The sequence below is a fragment of the Amblyraja radiata genome, chromosome 7 (assembly GCF_010909765.2).
Source record: "Amblyraja radiata isolate CabotCenter1 chromosome 7, sAmbRad1.1.pri, whole genome shotgun sequence".
Taxonomy (NCBI): Eukaryota; Metazoa; Chordata; class Chondrichthyes; order Rajiformes; family Rajidae; genus Amblyraja; species Amblyraja radiata.
In genome coordinates this window covers 45,876,749-45,890,026 of record NC_045962.1, presented here as the reverse complement: position 1 = coordinate 45,890,026, position 13,278 = coordinate 45,876,749, and the positions used below count along the sequence as shown (strand labels likewise).

The window sequence follows — 13,278 nt, the reverse complement described above, 5'->3', positions numbered from 1 at the left end:
GTCAGAGGTTGTGGGGAGAAGGCAGGAGAATGAGGTTCAGAGGGAAAGATTGATCAGCCATGATTGAACGGCGGAGTAGACTTGATAGGACAAATGGTCTAATTCTGTTCTTATCCCTTATGAACGTATGAATTGTAAATCTCCAACCCACTAAATAGCACATACATGCATGAAGATGACATTCCATTGCCCAGAAATCACTTTGTTGCAGATAACTATTTTCAGATAAGGCATTTCGAGGTCCAACAAGATATTAAAATAAATTCCTCTGGCATTATTTGAAAAGTGATTTCCCACCAATGAACTGGTTAGTAATCATCAATCAACTGTACTAAAAGGAAATATCATGGCTTTTAACCCAGTTGAAGGCTGCCACGTTTCCCTTGTTACTACGACAACCAGAATATTTAATTGGTTGTGAAGCACCTGACCATTGCCCCAAGGATGAGATGTCATATGAATATATATTTGATCTTTTGTAATATTTTTCCCTTTGCAATTTCCTCTTAGAAAAAGTTTTAACAGACAAGACATTCCATTCTGGAGTAGTTTGAACTTCTTAAATGTCAATAGGTTTCCAAGGCTGTGATTGGCAGCAAAAGCCTGACTATATAGAAACCAACTGTTCTGTGTTAAGTACGTAATAAATTTGGTCCGCAATCAAAGCGCTACTTAATACATGGTAGAATTGTCTAATAAGCACATCCTCAACACTATGCCCAGTAACAAGATGTTGATGTATTGCTTGTAGCCGATTTGTCATGCCCCTTCCAAAACATTGAACCTTTGTATGTACTGGTACACAAGTCTTTCCATGCAAAGCTTATTAACTCATTTGTACATCATTTCAAAAAAGGAATATTTGAAAAAAGTAGTTTGCTCTGTTAAAACTTGCACTGGACTAATTTATTTTGCGGAGTGGGGCCAGGATGCTGAACTTTAGGTTAACAGAACAGCATTGCTCTCCATACAGAGTGCAACCACAGATTTGCATCACAAGTCCTTGGTCTTTTTCTAGTTTTTTTCCTTGCAGAGTCACACTTCTTATAGAAATATATATACAGTATAAAAATGTAAAGTGTTATTAATACAGTGCAAAGGCATTCAACAAGGTGACCAGTTTCACAATAATTAACCCTGCTAAAAAAACAGCTCTTCACACCCACATCACCATGGGTGCTGCTTTACAGTATTAATTGGTTTTATGGTTTGATCCATTTCTTACTTATTTGTTGAATGATAAATACAAAACTAGCATTCCTTCCAGCCTCACCTTCCTTTGGCCATAGGTTCAGTCAGTTCAATTTCATTGACAGAACAATCTGGCTTGATCACAACACCATTTAAAAAGAGATAAAGAGGGAGAGAAAAATCTATATAGATACATAATGCAAACCAACAACTCTTAAAATTTCACACTGTTTAAAAAAAAGTAAACTGATTGAATGGCTGGTAAGCAAAGCAGTTAAGGCGCTTGACATTCACAACTCTCTGGTTAAAAGGGGGTATCAGCCTAAATGTGGGCTAACCAAATTGTTTCGTGTGGGTTTTATATTGTTGCTGGGCTGCAGTCAGGCATATTCTGCAAGAGGCACAGTTGAAAAAGGATAATATAGCCACCTGATTTGCCTCAAAGTGTGCGACTTGAATAACTTTGGCCTCTAGATGCAACAAAGGCATGGCCATAGTTGAAGATGCAAGATAATACTTTGCCTGATGGGGCGACTGCCATAACTCAGAGCAACAATGAGAAGGGAAATATAAAGATGGAGGGCAGGGTGGTGGGGAGAGTCACCACACTAAAATTTTGTGTGCGATTTTTTTTCCTGGTTACAATAATTTTTTTTTTTGTACCAATAAGTTAGTCTGTATATAAAATTGTTCACGTGGAAAAAACATTTGTCCAAACCAGGTTGCAGGTTGTTTCGGGTTCCAAACAAGATAGATTTGACCAGGATGGATCCTGCGATCCAATACATGATTCCTGGTGCATGGATGTGCAGCTGCCGGAACTGCATCCATGCAGTTTTGTTTTATTTTCACCCCTACGTAGGAGAGAAAGTAGAAAAAGTAGCAGAGTTGCCCAGCTCATGCCATAGTCTTTTGGGGCAAGTCTGTTTTATCATCCAGAAGAATGACAGGGGTGTGCTAGTCAGATTTATGGCAGTACAGGTCCTTGAGTGCCTTGAGCTCTTCAATAAGCGTCTTGTTTTGATTTTCCAGCACAGCAACTCGATTTTCCAAACATTTCACATACTCCTTTTTCTTGCGACGACACTCTCGCGCTGCTTCCCTGAAACGGGGAAGTGGAAAGCATTAGAAGATGCATTCAACAAGTGACTTCCCTTTACAATCTGTATGCCACCATAAAGCAAACATATGAGCTGACGTAGCTTCTACAGTCCTATACACCACTTCTGCCCCATCCAAAGATCTCTTTGCTCTTTCAACTGGGGCTTCTTGCACATTTCAAACACCACTACAGCCAAGCCATCAGCGGTCCAGGGCTGAAGCTCTGATTTCAGTCAAAAGTTCCCCGTACAGTCTCCTCTCAACTTATAATTTTTGTCCAAATTGTTTGCTACTTAGTGCAGTTAATTTGAAATTGTATTAGAATAGGTTCCAGTGAAATATCGTGAAGTTTTAAACCACATGGAATAAGAATACAATTAGAACCCCCTGAAGGCCACTTGCATCAATCTACATTTTTAGCCAGAATTAAGGCAAAATCTAGTTCCCGTTTATCCAAACAAAAGTGCATTCCCTAAGTGGAAACCAGCTGGCTGTACTGAGGTATGGTGCTGGAGGTGAAGGGGTATGGTGAGTCTGCAGATTTTGTTTTATTCCCATTCCTCCCCCAGTTACAGAAATCAGCAAATGCTGCTCAAATGGGTAAAACTAACAATGGAACGTTATTTGCATTGCATCGTGAAAAGAGAATTATTAGAAAAGATTCTGAGGGACATAAAATCATTTAGAAATACAGTTAAACCAAGGATGACTATCAGTGTTGCTTTGATAGGGGAAGGTCTTATCTGACAAACAAGCGAACTTTTAGGTTAGTACGATTAAAAAAAAGTAAATAAGAGCAATATATGTAGTGTGGTTATGCATGAATTATAAAAGAGATGTTTTAATAGGCCAAATAATCAGAAAAGGCCAATGAGAGTACGAAAAGTAGTAAATTGGATCACAAAATCGATTCAGTGGAAGAAAGTACAGTGATAAACAGCAGCTGTATCGACTAGAAAACTGTAGGCCATTCCTAGGTCTTTTGCTCTTCATGACAGAAAATCAATGACCTGGACTAAATACAGGAGTCATGTTTAAATTTGAAGATGGGTAGCACAGTAGTACAGTTGTTGGAGCTGCTGCCCCACAGCTCCAGCATCCTGAGACCTGACCTCGTGGAGTTTGCACATTGTCCATGAGGCTTTTTTCAGCTGTTCTGGTTTCCTCCCACATCCCAAGGACTTGCAAGTTGGTTGGTCAATTGGCCACTGTAAATTGCCGTGTGTTTGTGATGGATAGAATCGCGGGATGGGAGCGAGGTAATTGGTGGGAATGGGTAGAATAAAAATGGGATTACTGTAGGATCCGTGTGAATGGATGCCTGGTAGTTGTTACAGTACATCAGTGGGCTGAAAGGGACCATTTCCATACTGTATGACTATGATAAATTATTTTGACAGTTTTACTGATTGAGGAAGACATTTGTTGTTTGCAGGAAGCTATTCAATTGAGTAGTTGGACAGGCATTAAAAAAAATAACAGCAAGCAAAATTCAATCCAGTAAAGTGTAACATTTGGAGAGGGCAAAAAATAAATGGAATGAAATATAAAATAGGGGATAGGAAGTGGAGAAGGAGAAATGGATCTTGGAATGCATGTCCACAGATTCATGCAGATACTCAGATTAATATGGTAATTAAAATGACAATTAATATGGCCTATATGGTTTCTTATTTGCTTTGACTGGCTGAGGCACAAAATGTAAAAGTAGGGACATTTAATTGAGAAATACCATTCTCCCAGACAGATTTCCCTTCAATATTTCAGTCTTTCCTGACGATATAGGCCTTTCAACTCACCGAGTCTATGCCAGCTAACAGAACAATCTCATTTCCAGATAAATTTATCCTAAAAACTCTTTGTTCCACATTTCTATCAATTAAACTACCCACCTACAGTGCATTCAGAAAGTATTCAGACCCCTTCACTTTTTCCATTTTGATACAGCTGCTGTTGACCACTGTAGTTTCTTCCAATGAATCGATTTTGTGTTCCAATTTACTACTTTTCGTACTCTCATTGGCCTTTTCTGATTATTTAGCCTATTAAAACATCTCTTTTATAATTCATGCATAAGTCTTATTCTAAAATGGATTAAATTCATTTTTTTAAATCATCAATCTACACACAATACCCCATGATATAAAAGTGAAAACAGGTGTTTAGATTTTTTTGCAAAGTAATTAAAAAGAAATAACTGAAATATCACATTTACATAAGTATTCAAGACCCTTTACTCAGTCCTTTGTTGAGACACCTTTGACAGTGATTACAGCCTCAAGACTTCTTGGGTATGACGCTACAAGCTTGGCACACCTGTATTTGGGTAATTTCTCCCATTCTTCTCTGCAGATCCTCTCAAACTCTGTCAGGTTGGATGGGGAGTGTCGATGCACAGCTATTTTCAGGTCCCTCCAGAGATGTTCGATCGGGTTCAAGTCCGGGCTCCGGCTGGGCCACTCAAGGACATTCACAGACTTGTCACGAAGCCACTCCTGCGTTGTCTTGGCTGTGTGCTTAGGGTTGTTGTCCTGTTGGAAAGTGAACCTCCGCCCCAGCCCGAGGTCCAAAACGCTCTGGAGCAGGTTTTCATCAAGGATCTCTCTGTACTTTACTCCGTTCATCTTTCCCTCGATCCTGACTGGTCTCCCAGTTCCTGCCACTGAAAAACATCCCCACAGCATGATGCTGCCACCACCATGCTTCACTGTAGATATGGTATTGGCCAGGTGATGAGTGGTGCCTAGTTTCCTCCAGACGTGACATTTGCCATTCAGGCTAAAGAGTTTAATCTTTGTTTCATCAGACCAGAGAATCTTGTTTCTCATGGTCTGAGAGTCCTTTAGGTGCCTTTTGGCAAACTCCAAGCGAGCTGTCAAGTGCCTTTTACTGAGGAGTGGCTTCCGCCTGGCCACTCTACCATAAAGGCCTGATTGGTGGAGTGCTGCAGATATAGTTGTCCTTCTGGAAGGTTCTCCCATCTCTACAGAGGAACTCTAGAGCTCTGTCTGGAGGTGACCATCGGGTTTTTGGTCACCTCCCTGACCAAGGCCCTTCTCTCCCGATTGCTCAGTTTGGCCGGGCGGCCAGCTCTATGAAGAGTCCTGGTGGTTCAAAAGTTCTTCCATTTAAGAATGACGGAGGCCACTGTGCTCTTCGGGACCTGCAATGCTGCAGAAATTGTTTTATACCCTTCCCCAGATGTGTGTCTCAACGCAATCCTGTCTCAGAGGTCTACAGACAATTCCTTCGTCTTCATGGCTTGGTGTTTGCTCTGACATGCACTGTCAACTGTGGGACCTTATATAGACAGGTGTGTGCCTTTCCAAATCATGTCCTATCAATTTAATTTACCACTGGTGGACTCCAATCCAGTTGTAGAAACATCTCAATGATAATCAATGGAAACAGGATAAACCTAAGCTCAATTTTGAGTGTCATAGCAGAGGGTCTGAATACTTATGTTCAAGTTTACATTTATTGTCACATGCACCAATTGGTACAGGGAAATTTGAGTTACCTTACAGCCATACAAATAAAAAGAACACAATGCACGATAGAGTTTAATATAAACATACACCACAGCGGAATCAACGTTTCCCCACTGTGATGGAAGGCAAACAGGTGTTCCCGGCAAGGCACCGCCCCGCTCCGCGATGATACTTCAGTGCTGCACCGCTGCTGAAGCTCTGGGCCGTCTCCGGTAGGAAAGGCTGCGCCGATCCAGTTGGTAGGCCGCGAGGGAGGGGGCGAAGATGTGACACAGAGAAAAGACGCATCTCCGTCCAGGTAAGTGATTGAAAAACGGTTTCCCCCTATTTCAGTTATTTCTTTTTAATTACTTTGCAAAATTTTTCTAAACACCTGTTTTTGCTTCTTCATTCTGGGGAATTGTGTGTCGATTGATGATAATAATTTTTTTTTTAAATCCATTTTAAAATAAGGCTGTAATGTAACAAAATGTGGAAAAGGTGAAGGGGTCTGAATACTTTCTGAATGCACTGTATATTTGGGGCAACTTAATGGCCTGCAAACAGCACATCTTTAGAATGTGGAAGAAAACCAGATCCTCACAATCATAGGGAGAACGTGCAAACTCCACATAAACAGTACCCAAGGTCAGGAATGAAACTGGGTTGTCGGAGCTGTGATGCAGCTGTTCTACTATCTTTACCATTAAGACAAATAATTAGAGGGCATAGATACCGGTCAATAGTTTAGATTAGATTAGATGATAGTTAATTTTCAGCAGAACAGAGTCGATGGTGTCGAGTTCATGAAATAAAAATAAAAATTGCTGAAAATATTTAGCAGGCAATGTCCATGGAGAGAGAGTTAACATTTTAGATCTGGAACCCAGTCTACAGTTCATTGCCAAGGAGGTGGCAGATGCAGAAATCTTCAATCCATTGAAAAAAGCATCTGGATGATTATGTAATGAGACTAAAAGTTGGGGAGTGTGATTACCTAAATAGTATTTCTTTTGACTTACATTGGTTTAATTTGCTGAGTGACTTCCTTTGGCGACTTGCATTTATTCAATTCTAAACCCGATTTTTTCTGGAATGTATAGTTAAATACTGCTACATATGTTAGCACCATATCACTGAGTACCCCAAGTTCACTTGCATTAAAAATTGGAAAAATATCTGAACAAATGTGGGAAACTAATACCTATAGTCATCTCTCTCAAAATTACGGAAATTAAAAAAAACTAAATTCCATCAACCACTGCTTCGATTAAAATTAATCTAGAAATCCATAATCAGTGATTCAGAAATATAAGTTTTGACTTACACCAGGTGGCCCTTTTACCCACCAACCCAAAGAGAAGAAACTTTCATGGGTCACAAGGAACCTATTTGGAAAATCTTTCTAGGAGGATAAAACCATTGGCTTTCCAGGAAAATTACCTGTTTTTCATGAGGCGAATTTCTCGTTTGCGAGTGGTTTCCTCAGTGTTTTGTGGCTGGTTCTGAAGTACTGGGGATGATGCCATTACCATTCCCTGACCAGCAGTGGAGTTTGAAGTTGTACGAATTTGATAAGTCTGGACATCTCCCACGGCACCTGAAAAAACCCCGTCAAAAGATAGGCAATTAAGATCTATTTTGTCAACGATGCATGACAACAATGGAGAACTATAGCAAGTACATGACTTGCTATTTTAGTTAGTTAAGGAAGTGAGTGGTATACATAAGGCAGACAGTCAGAACCCTTTTCCCAAGATGGAAAAAACAAATAAGAGAAAGCATAGCTTTAAGGTGACAGGGGTAAAGTTTAAAGGAGATATGCAGAGCAACTTTTCTTTTTACAGAGAGTAATGAGTTCCTGGAACACATTACCAGGATTGGTGGTTGAGGCAGATACGATATTGGCATTTAAGAGGATTTTGGATAGGGATATGATTATAGACACAAAAAGCTGGAGTAACTCAGCGGGAGAGGCAGCATCTCTGTTGAGACGGAATGGGTGAAGTTTCGGGTCGAGACCCTTCTCCTGACTGGATATGGATGGATATGGGTTAAGCGCAGGTAGATAAGAGATGGTCTTGGCATCTTATTTGGCACAGACGGACCTGTTCTTGTGCTGTACTGTTCTACATTGAAAGCTGCCCCAGAGATGCAGAACTCGAGATATCAGTTTTATTTTTGAGAAATCCTTGACTCACCTTGTACGACCACTTGGCTGCTTGGCACAAAGATCTGTTGGCCATCAGGACTCTGGGTGTACTGTACAATGGTTGCTCCACCGTGGCCTGTTCCTGCGTTATTCATAGTTAGTGCCTGCAGTCCATCTGTGCCATTATTGGGCAGCTGCATTGCACCTGCCTGTGTGATGGCAACTGGCAACAGCAAAGAATAAAACAAATTGAAACTTACAATCCAAGAGGAACACATTCAGAAAGATTCAGTAAATTATCTTCAGTTACAATTGAGACAGTTAGAAGCAGTTATTCTTTAGCGATGGGCTGATATAAAATAGGTTCATAACAGCTCCCTCCAAATAATACCTAATCGAAAAGGAATTGCTAATATGACTCTTTTTGCAACAAGAACAGCTATTTATATTCAATATTTGTTTATTACAGAGCATTTTAAATGTGTAAGAGAAAACCAAAAATAATATAGCTATATGGCAGGATAACAAGACAAAGGGGTAGATTTCCAAGGAGATCTGAAAGGAGGGAGTGAAAACTGTAAATTTTAGGGAAGACATTTCACAGCATAGGCAAATTTGATCACAGCTGCAATTGTGAAAAATCGACAATGGCAGAATGGAAACAGCATTTTGTGCCAATATCCTTGATTGTTAATGCAGTTAACTGCATGTTAAGGACATTTGGTTCCTGAAAATTCATCCTTATGGAATGCACAAATCACCTGATTTTGGGATGTGGAATAATAATTTGCTCTTACAAAATTTGAGAAAAATATAAACAATTCAATTTATTTTCAATTCACAATTTTGCATCAATGACGAGGGTTCACATTAGGAACATCACAGGGGTTGGAAACAACTGCTAATTTATTTCTGAGAACTTGAATTCTAGCTCAAATTACAGGCACAATAAGGTCACATACTTTGCTTTTCTAAATAGGAAGGAGCACTTATTTTTAAAGTGTTGCATTGTGCAATGAAGAGGTTAAAATATAGCTGAGATAAGACTTCACTTCTCAACCATGTCCTGTTGCTGGTGTTTTCTGTCTAGCTTCAAAATGATAAATTGTTCTTCCAGCAGCAGCAAAGAGAAAACGTAAATGCTCATTGTTTAATCTGAATATTCTTCCCTATGTTAATATGATGACTTAATAGCACTAACAGGGTTTGATCAGATAGTTAACATTGGCATTCGGCAAGGATTAGTGCCACACCTTTTATAATAATTTAATAAGATCTGTGTTGGAAAGAACTGCAGATAGACTTAAACCGACGATAGACACAAAAAACTGTAGTCACTCTCTCTCCATACCCCCCCCCCCCCACCCAAGTTGTACCAGCCTCAAAGTTGGCTTGTTGAGTCTCATTTGCACCGAACGAACAGCCAACAATGGCCTGTTTCCTTTATCATCGTTACATTTTTGCATATCTTTCAATCATTTGTTCTATATCTCTCTACTTCATTTATATCGCAGATCATCCACGGTGAAGGGGCAGGGAGTAGATGGGAAGAAAAAGTTAAGGAAAAATTTGAGCTTCAAAAATTATTATTGGCTTTAAAAAGCAAATAGGGAGAAACAAATTCTACTGAGAGTTGGTTATAAAAGACCAGAAAAATGCATATTTCTGGTCTCCATATTTAAGGAATCACATACTTGCATTGAAGTGGGCGGAGAGAGGGTTAAATGCGAGAGGCGAAGGATTTATGCAGTTACATAAAATTGGAAAATTCAATATTCATACCGTTGGGTTGTAAGCTACCCAAGAGGACTGAGGTGTTGTTCCACCAGTTTGTGTGGTCTCACTCTGGCACTGGAGAGGCCAGGATACAATAGTCAGGATGGGAATGGGAAGAAGAGTTACAACAGATAGCAACTGAAAGATTCTGCAGTCAGTGGCAAAACGATCGTTGAGTCTTGCATGGTCTTACAGGCTGCAGTAGATGAGGTTAGAAGAGGTGCACGTGAACATGTGTCTCACCTGGAATGACTGCTGGGATCCCTGGATGGAGGTAAGGGAGGAGGTTATAGGGACCAGGTGTTACATGTAGCTGGGAAGGGGGTAGTTGGGTGGGAAGGAATGAGTGAACCAAGGAGTTGCAGATGGAGGAGTTGCTGCGGAAGGCAGAAAGTGGTGGGGATGGGAAGATAGAACCACAATGCATAGTTTCAAACTAACAGTCACCTATTTATGGCAGGGGTGAGAAGGAATTTAATTTGTGTTGCAAATTTTAAGATTTTTAAAAATCTGAGAGAACTGTGGCGGCAGAATTATTGAATATATTCAATGGGGGACTGACAGACATTTGAACTATAAGGGAGTCAAGGGGTAAGGGAAGAGTGGAAAATATGTGATCAAATTGATTGGTCACTATGATAATGTTAAATGGCACAAGTTCATGGGGTGAATGGCCTACATCTACACCTGGTATTTATGGTCAGAGATACAGAACTATTAGAACTGGTTCTTATAGTCAGAGAGATACAATGTGCAAACTCCACAAAAACAATGCCCGACATTGAACCTGGATCATAGGTGCTGAGAGCTCTAACAGCTGTGTCACTATGGCACGTTTTAATAATTAAACTAAGAGACCCAACAAAGAAAGAAATGAACATATCCTGGCACTTTACCTACGCAGCAAAAAATAATCAAATGCAGTATTTAGATCTATAAAATAAGATATTACGTTCCATCTGATAAACATGTAAATGGGGAAGATGATACTAACAACTAGGAATATTAGAAAACGTTCAATCATCTGACAAGTGAGCTTTAATCTGAGTGAAAAACCGTGGGATGGGACTGTATCAACACATCTTTCAGATGAATGATTTTCAAAAACAAGAACCAGATGAAAATTAAGAAAAACTTATTTACTACAAGTAAACATTTTGCCTCAAAGCATTGAGAGACTGAGCCATACTTTTTGTTAGGTACGCTTGACTGAAAAAAACCCAATGTTAAGAGAAAGAGGTAAAAGGAAATGGATAATCCTTTCAAGAGCTGAAATACAAAGAATGGGCCAAATGGTCTCCTGCATGCTTTACAATCATGGTTGATACCACAGTGCTCAAATAAACCTACAATTGATTGCAACTGTGTTATCAGGTGATTGTCCACCATTATTAAGTAAAAAAATGTACCTTGCTCCCTATGTCCAGTGGTAATTTATCTTGTGGATAATATGGTGCTTTTTTCTGTTTATACCTGTTAGTGGTTGCTCCTAATTTTGCAGAACAGCCAGTGGTTGTGAAAATATCATGATGCTCCTGCTTTATAGCCACATAATCAAAGGACAAAGCCAGAGACCCGGTTTCGATTCTGACTACGAGTGGTGTCTGTAAGGAGTTTGTATGCTCTCCCCGTGACCTGCGTGGGTTTTCTCAGAGACCTTTGGTTTCCTCCCACACTCCAAAGACGTACAGGTTTGTAGGTTAATGGGCTTTGTATAAATGTAAATTGTCCTTTGTGTGTGTAGGATATTGTAAGTGTGGCCTGTTTCCGCGCTGTATCTCCAAACTAAATGAAACTAAAACAAAATACGCAATGTTTTTTAATTTTTGTGCAAAAGATTATTGTCTGAACAGAGGAAGAATTTCATCGAAGGGTTGGCTGGAATCAAGAAATTGGACAGGCCCATAGAAATGTTCTCCAAAGTTTCATCCCAACAGTTTCCTTTCCACTGCTCTGTTTCTTTCTCCCTCTACTCCCTCCCCCACCCCCAGCTCAGACCAGTTGAGCTGAAAAGTCTGTTCCAGTGGAAATTCTAGGGGGAAAAAAACAACCCAAAGTGTTCTACAGGCATTATTTAAAAAAAAAGACATTTCAAGGTCTTGGTGCGTGGTGATTCATTTTCTTTAACCAACCAGTAATTCTGGTGAACACACTCCCAGCCGTAGTAGGAAAGTCCAGGATTTAGGCCTGCAATAACTGATGATGCATTTCCAAGTCAGGATGGAGTGCGACCTGGAGGGTAACCTACAGAGGACTGCGTTTCCATGAGCCTGCTCCCCTTGTCTGTATATGTCACAGGTTTGGGAGCTGTTATAGTATCTGCTGTGCATTCTGCTGGTGGGAAACACTGCAGCCACTGTGCTCTGGTGGTGGAGGGAATAAATGTTTAAGATGGTTGATGGTGTGCCAATCAAATGGACTGCTTTGTCCTGGACGATGTTTAGCTTCTCGAGGGTTATTGAAGCTGCACTCATCTAGGCAAGTGTAGAATATTCCATCACACTCCTGATGTGCCTTGCAGATGGTGGCAAGATCTTGGGGCATCACCACAAAATATTCTGCCTCTGACCTGCTGTTGTACCCACAGTATTTATGAGGCTGGTCTTGCAGAGTTTTGGATCAGAAGCAAATCTCAGTATGGGGGAACTCACAAGAAATATGCTATTGAACCATTTATGAAGCAGCTGGAGATGGTCGAGCTCAGGACACTGCCCTGAAGGATTCCTGCAGTGATGTCCTGGGGCTTGGATGATCGACAGCCACAACCATCTTCCTTTGTGTGAAGTATAACTCCAGTCATTGGGGTGTTTTCCCTATGATGCTCATTGGGTTCAGTTTGTCCAGGGCTCCTTGATGCCTTGCTCAAATGCTGCCTTCATGTCAAAGGCAGTCACTTTAACCTCACTTCTAAAATTCAGCTTTGTCCAAGTATGGACTAAGGCTTTGATGAGATCTGGAGCCAAATGGTCTTGCCATACTGGACACTGTAGAGAAAGTTGATAGTGATTACGTGCTGCCTGACCGCACTGTTGATGACACCTTAATTACTTTATTGATGATTTAGAGTAGACCAATACGGTTGCGATTAGCTGGGTTGGGGTTGTCCTGCTTTATGTGAACAGGACATACCTGGGCAGTTAAGTTTTGAAATGTAGTCACTGTAATAATGCTGGTTGATGATTTACAAATTTCCCACATAACTGAAAAGTTTCCAGTCCTGAAAAACGGGTTAGCTGAAATGATAGAATTTTTTCTAGTGCCTGGAGATGGTATGTGTACATACTGTACTGCCCGGTGCTGGTTTGATAGATAGGTGTTGGCATCGTCATTGTAGTAACAGTTGGAACAGACTCTTCTTCCGATTTCTCCTCTTCAATTCTTGGCACACCAGGGGTATCAGACGAAAGCTCGTTCAGGATTTTCCTTGAAAAGGAATGTAACAAGACAATTTGGTTAAGATTGTTGTAATGAAATCTCTCAAGCTGAACAATGAAATTGTCAAAGTGACTAAACATTCAATTATGTTTAACTTTCACTAGAAAACATTGCACAACAAAAGCTAAAGATAGCCATTGGACAAAACAAGCT

At 40.3% G+C, this 13,278-nt stretch overlaps 1 protein-coding gene across 3 annotated transcripts in view; it reads right to left on the bottom strand.

Annotated features, from left to right (window-relative positions):
- Nucleotides 1–875: 875 nt before the first annotated feature.
- The window catches only part of creb1 (cAMP responsive element binding protein 1), a 69,834-nt gene continuing 57,431 nt past the window's right edge, over nt 876–13,278 (bottom strand). For 2 of the 3 annotated variants that reach the window (XM_033024358.1, XM_033024359.1), the window contains 4 exons: nt 12,974–13,113; nt 7,964–8,137; nt 7,206–7,362; nt 2,124–2,293 (listed from right to left, as the gene is read on the bottom strand). In XM_033024358.1, the coding sequence (XP_032880249.1) occupies nt 2,149–2,293; nt 7,206–7,362; nt 7,964–8,137; nt 12,974–13,113 (616 nt within the window). In that variant the 3' untranslated portion in view covers nt 2,124–2,148. Of the gene's footprint in view, nt 2,294–7,205; nt 7,363–7,963; nt 8,138–12,973; nt 13,114–13,278 lie in introns of all 3 variants that reach the window. The other variant, XM_033024357.1, reaches the window with a different exon arrangement.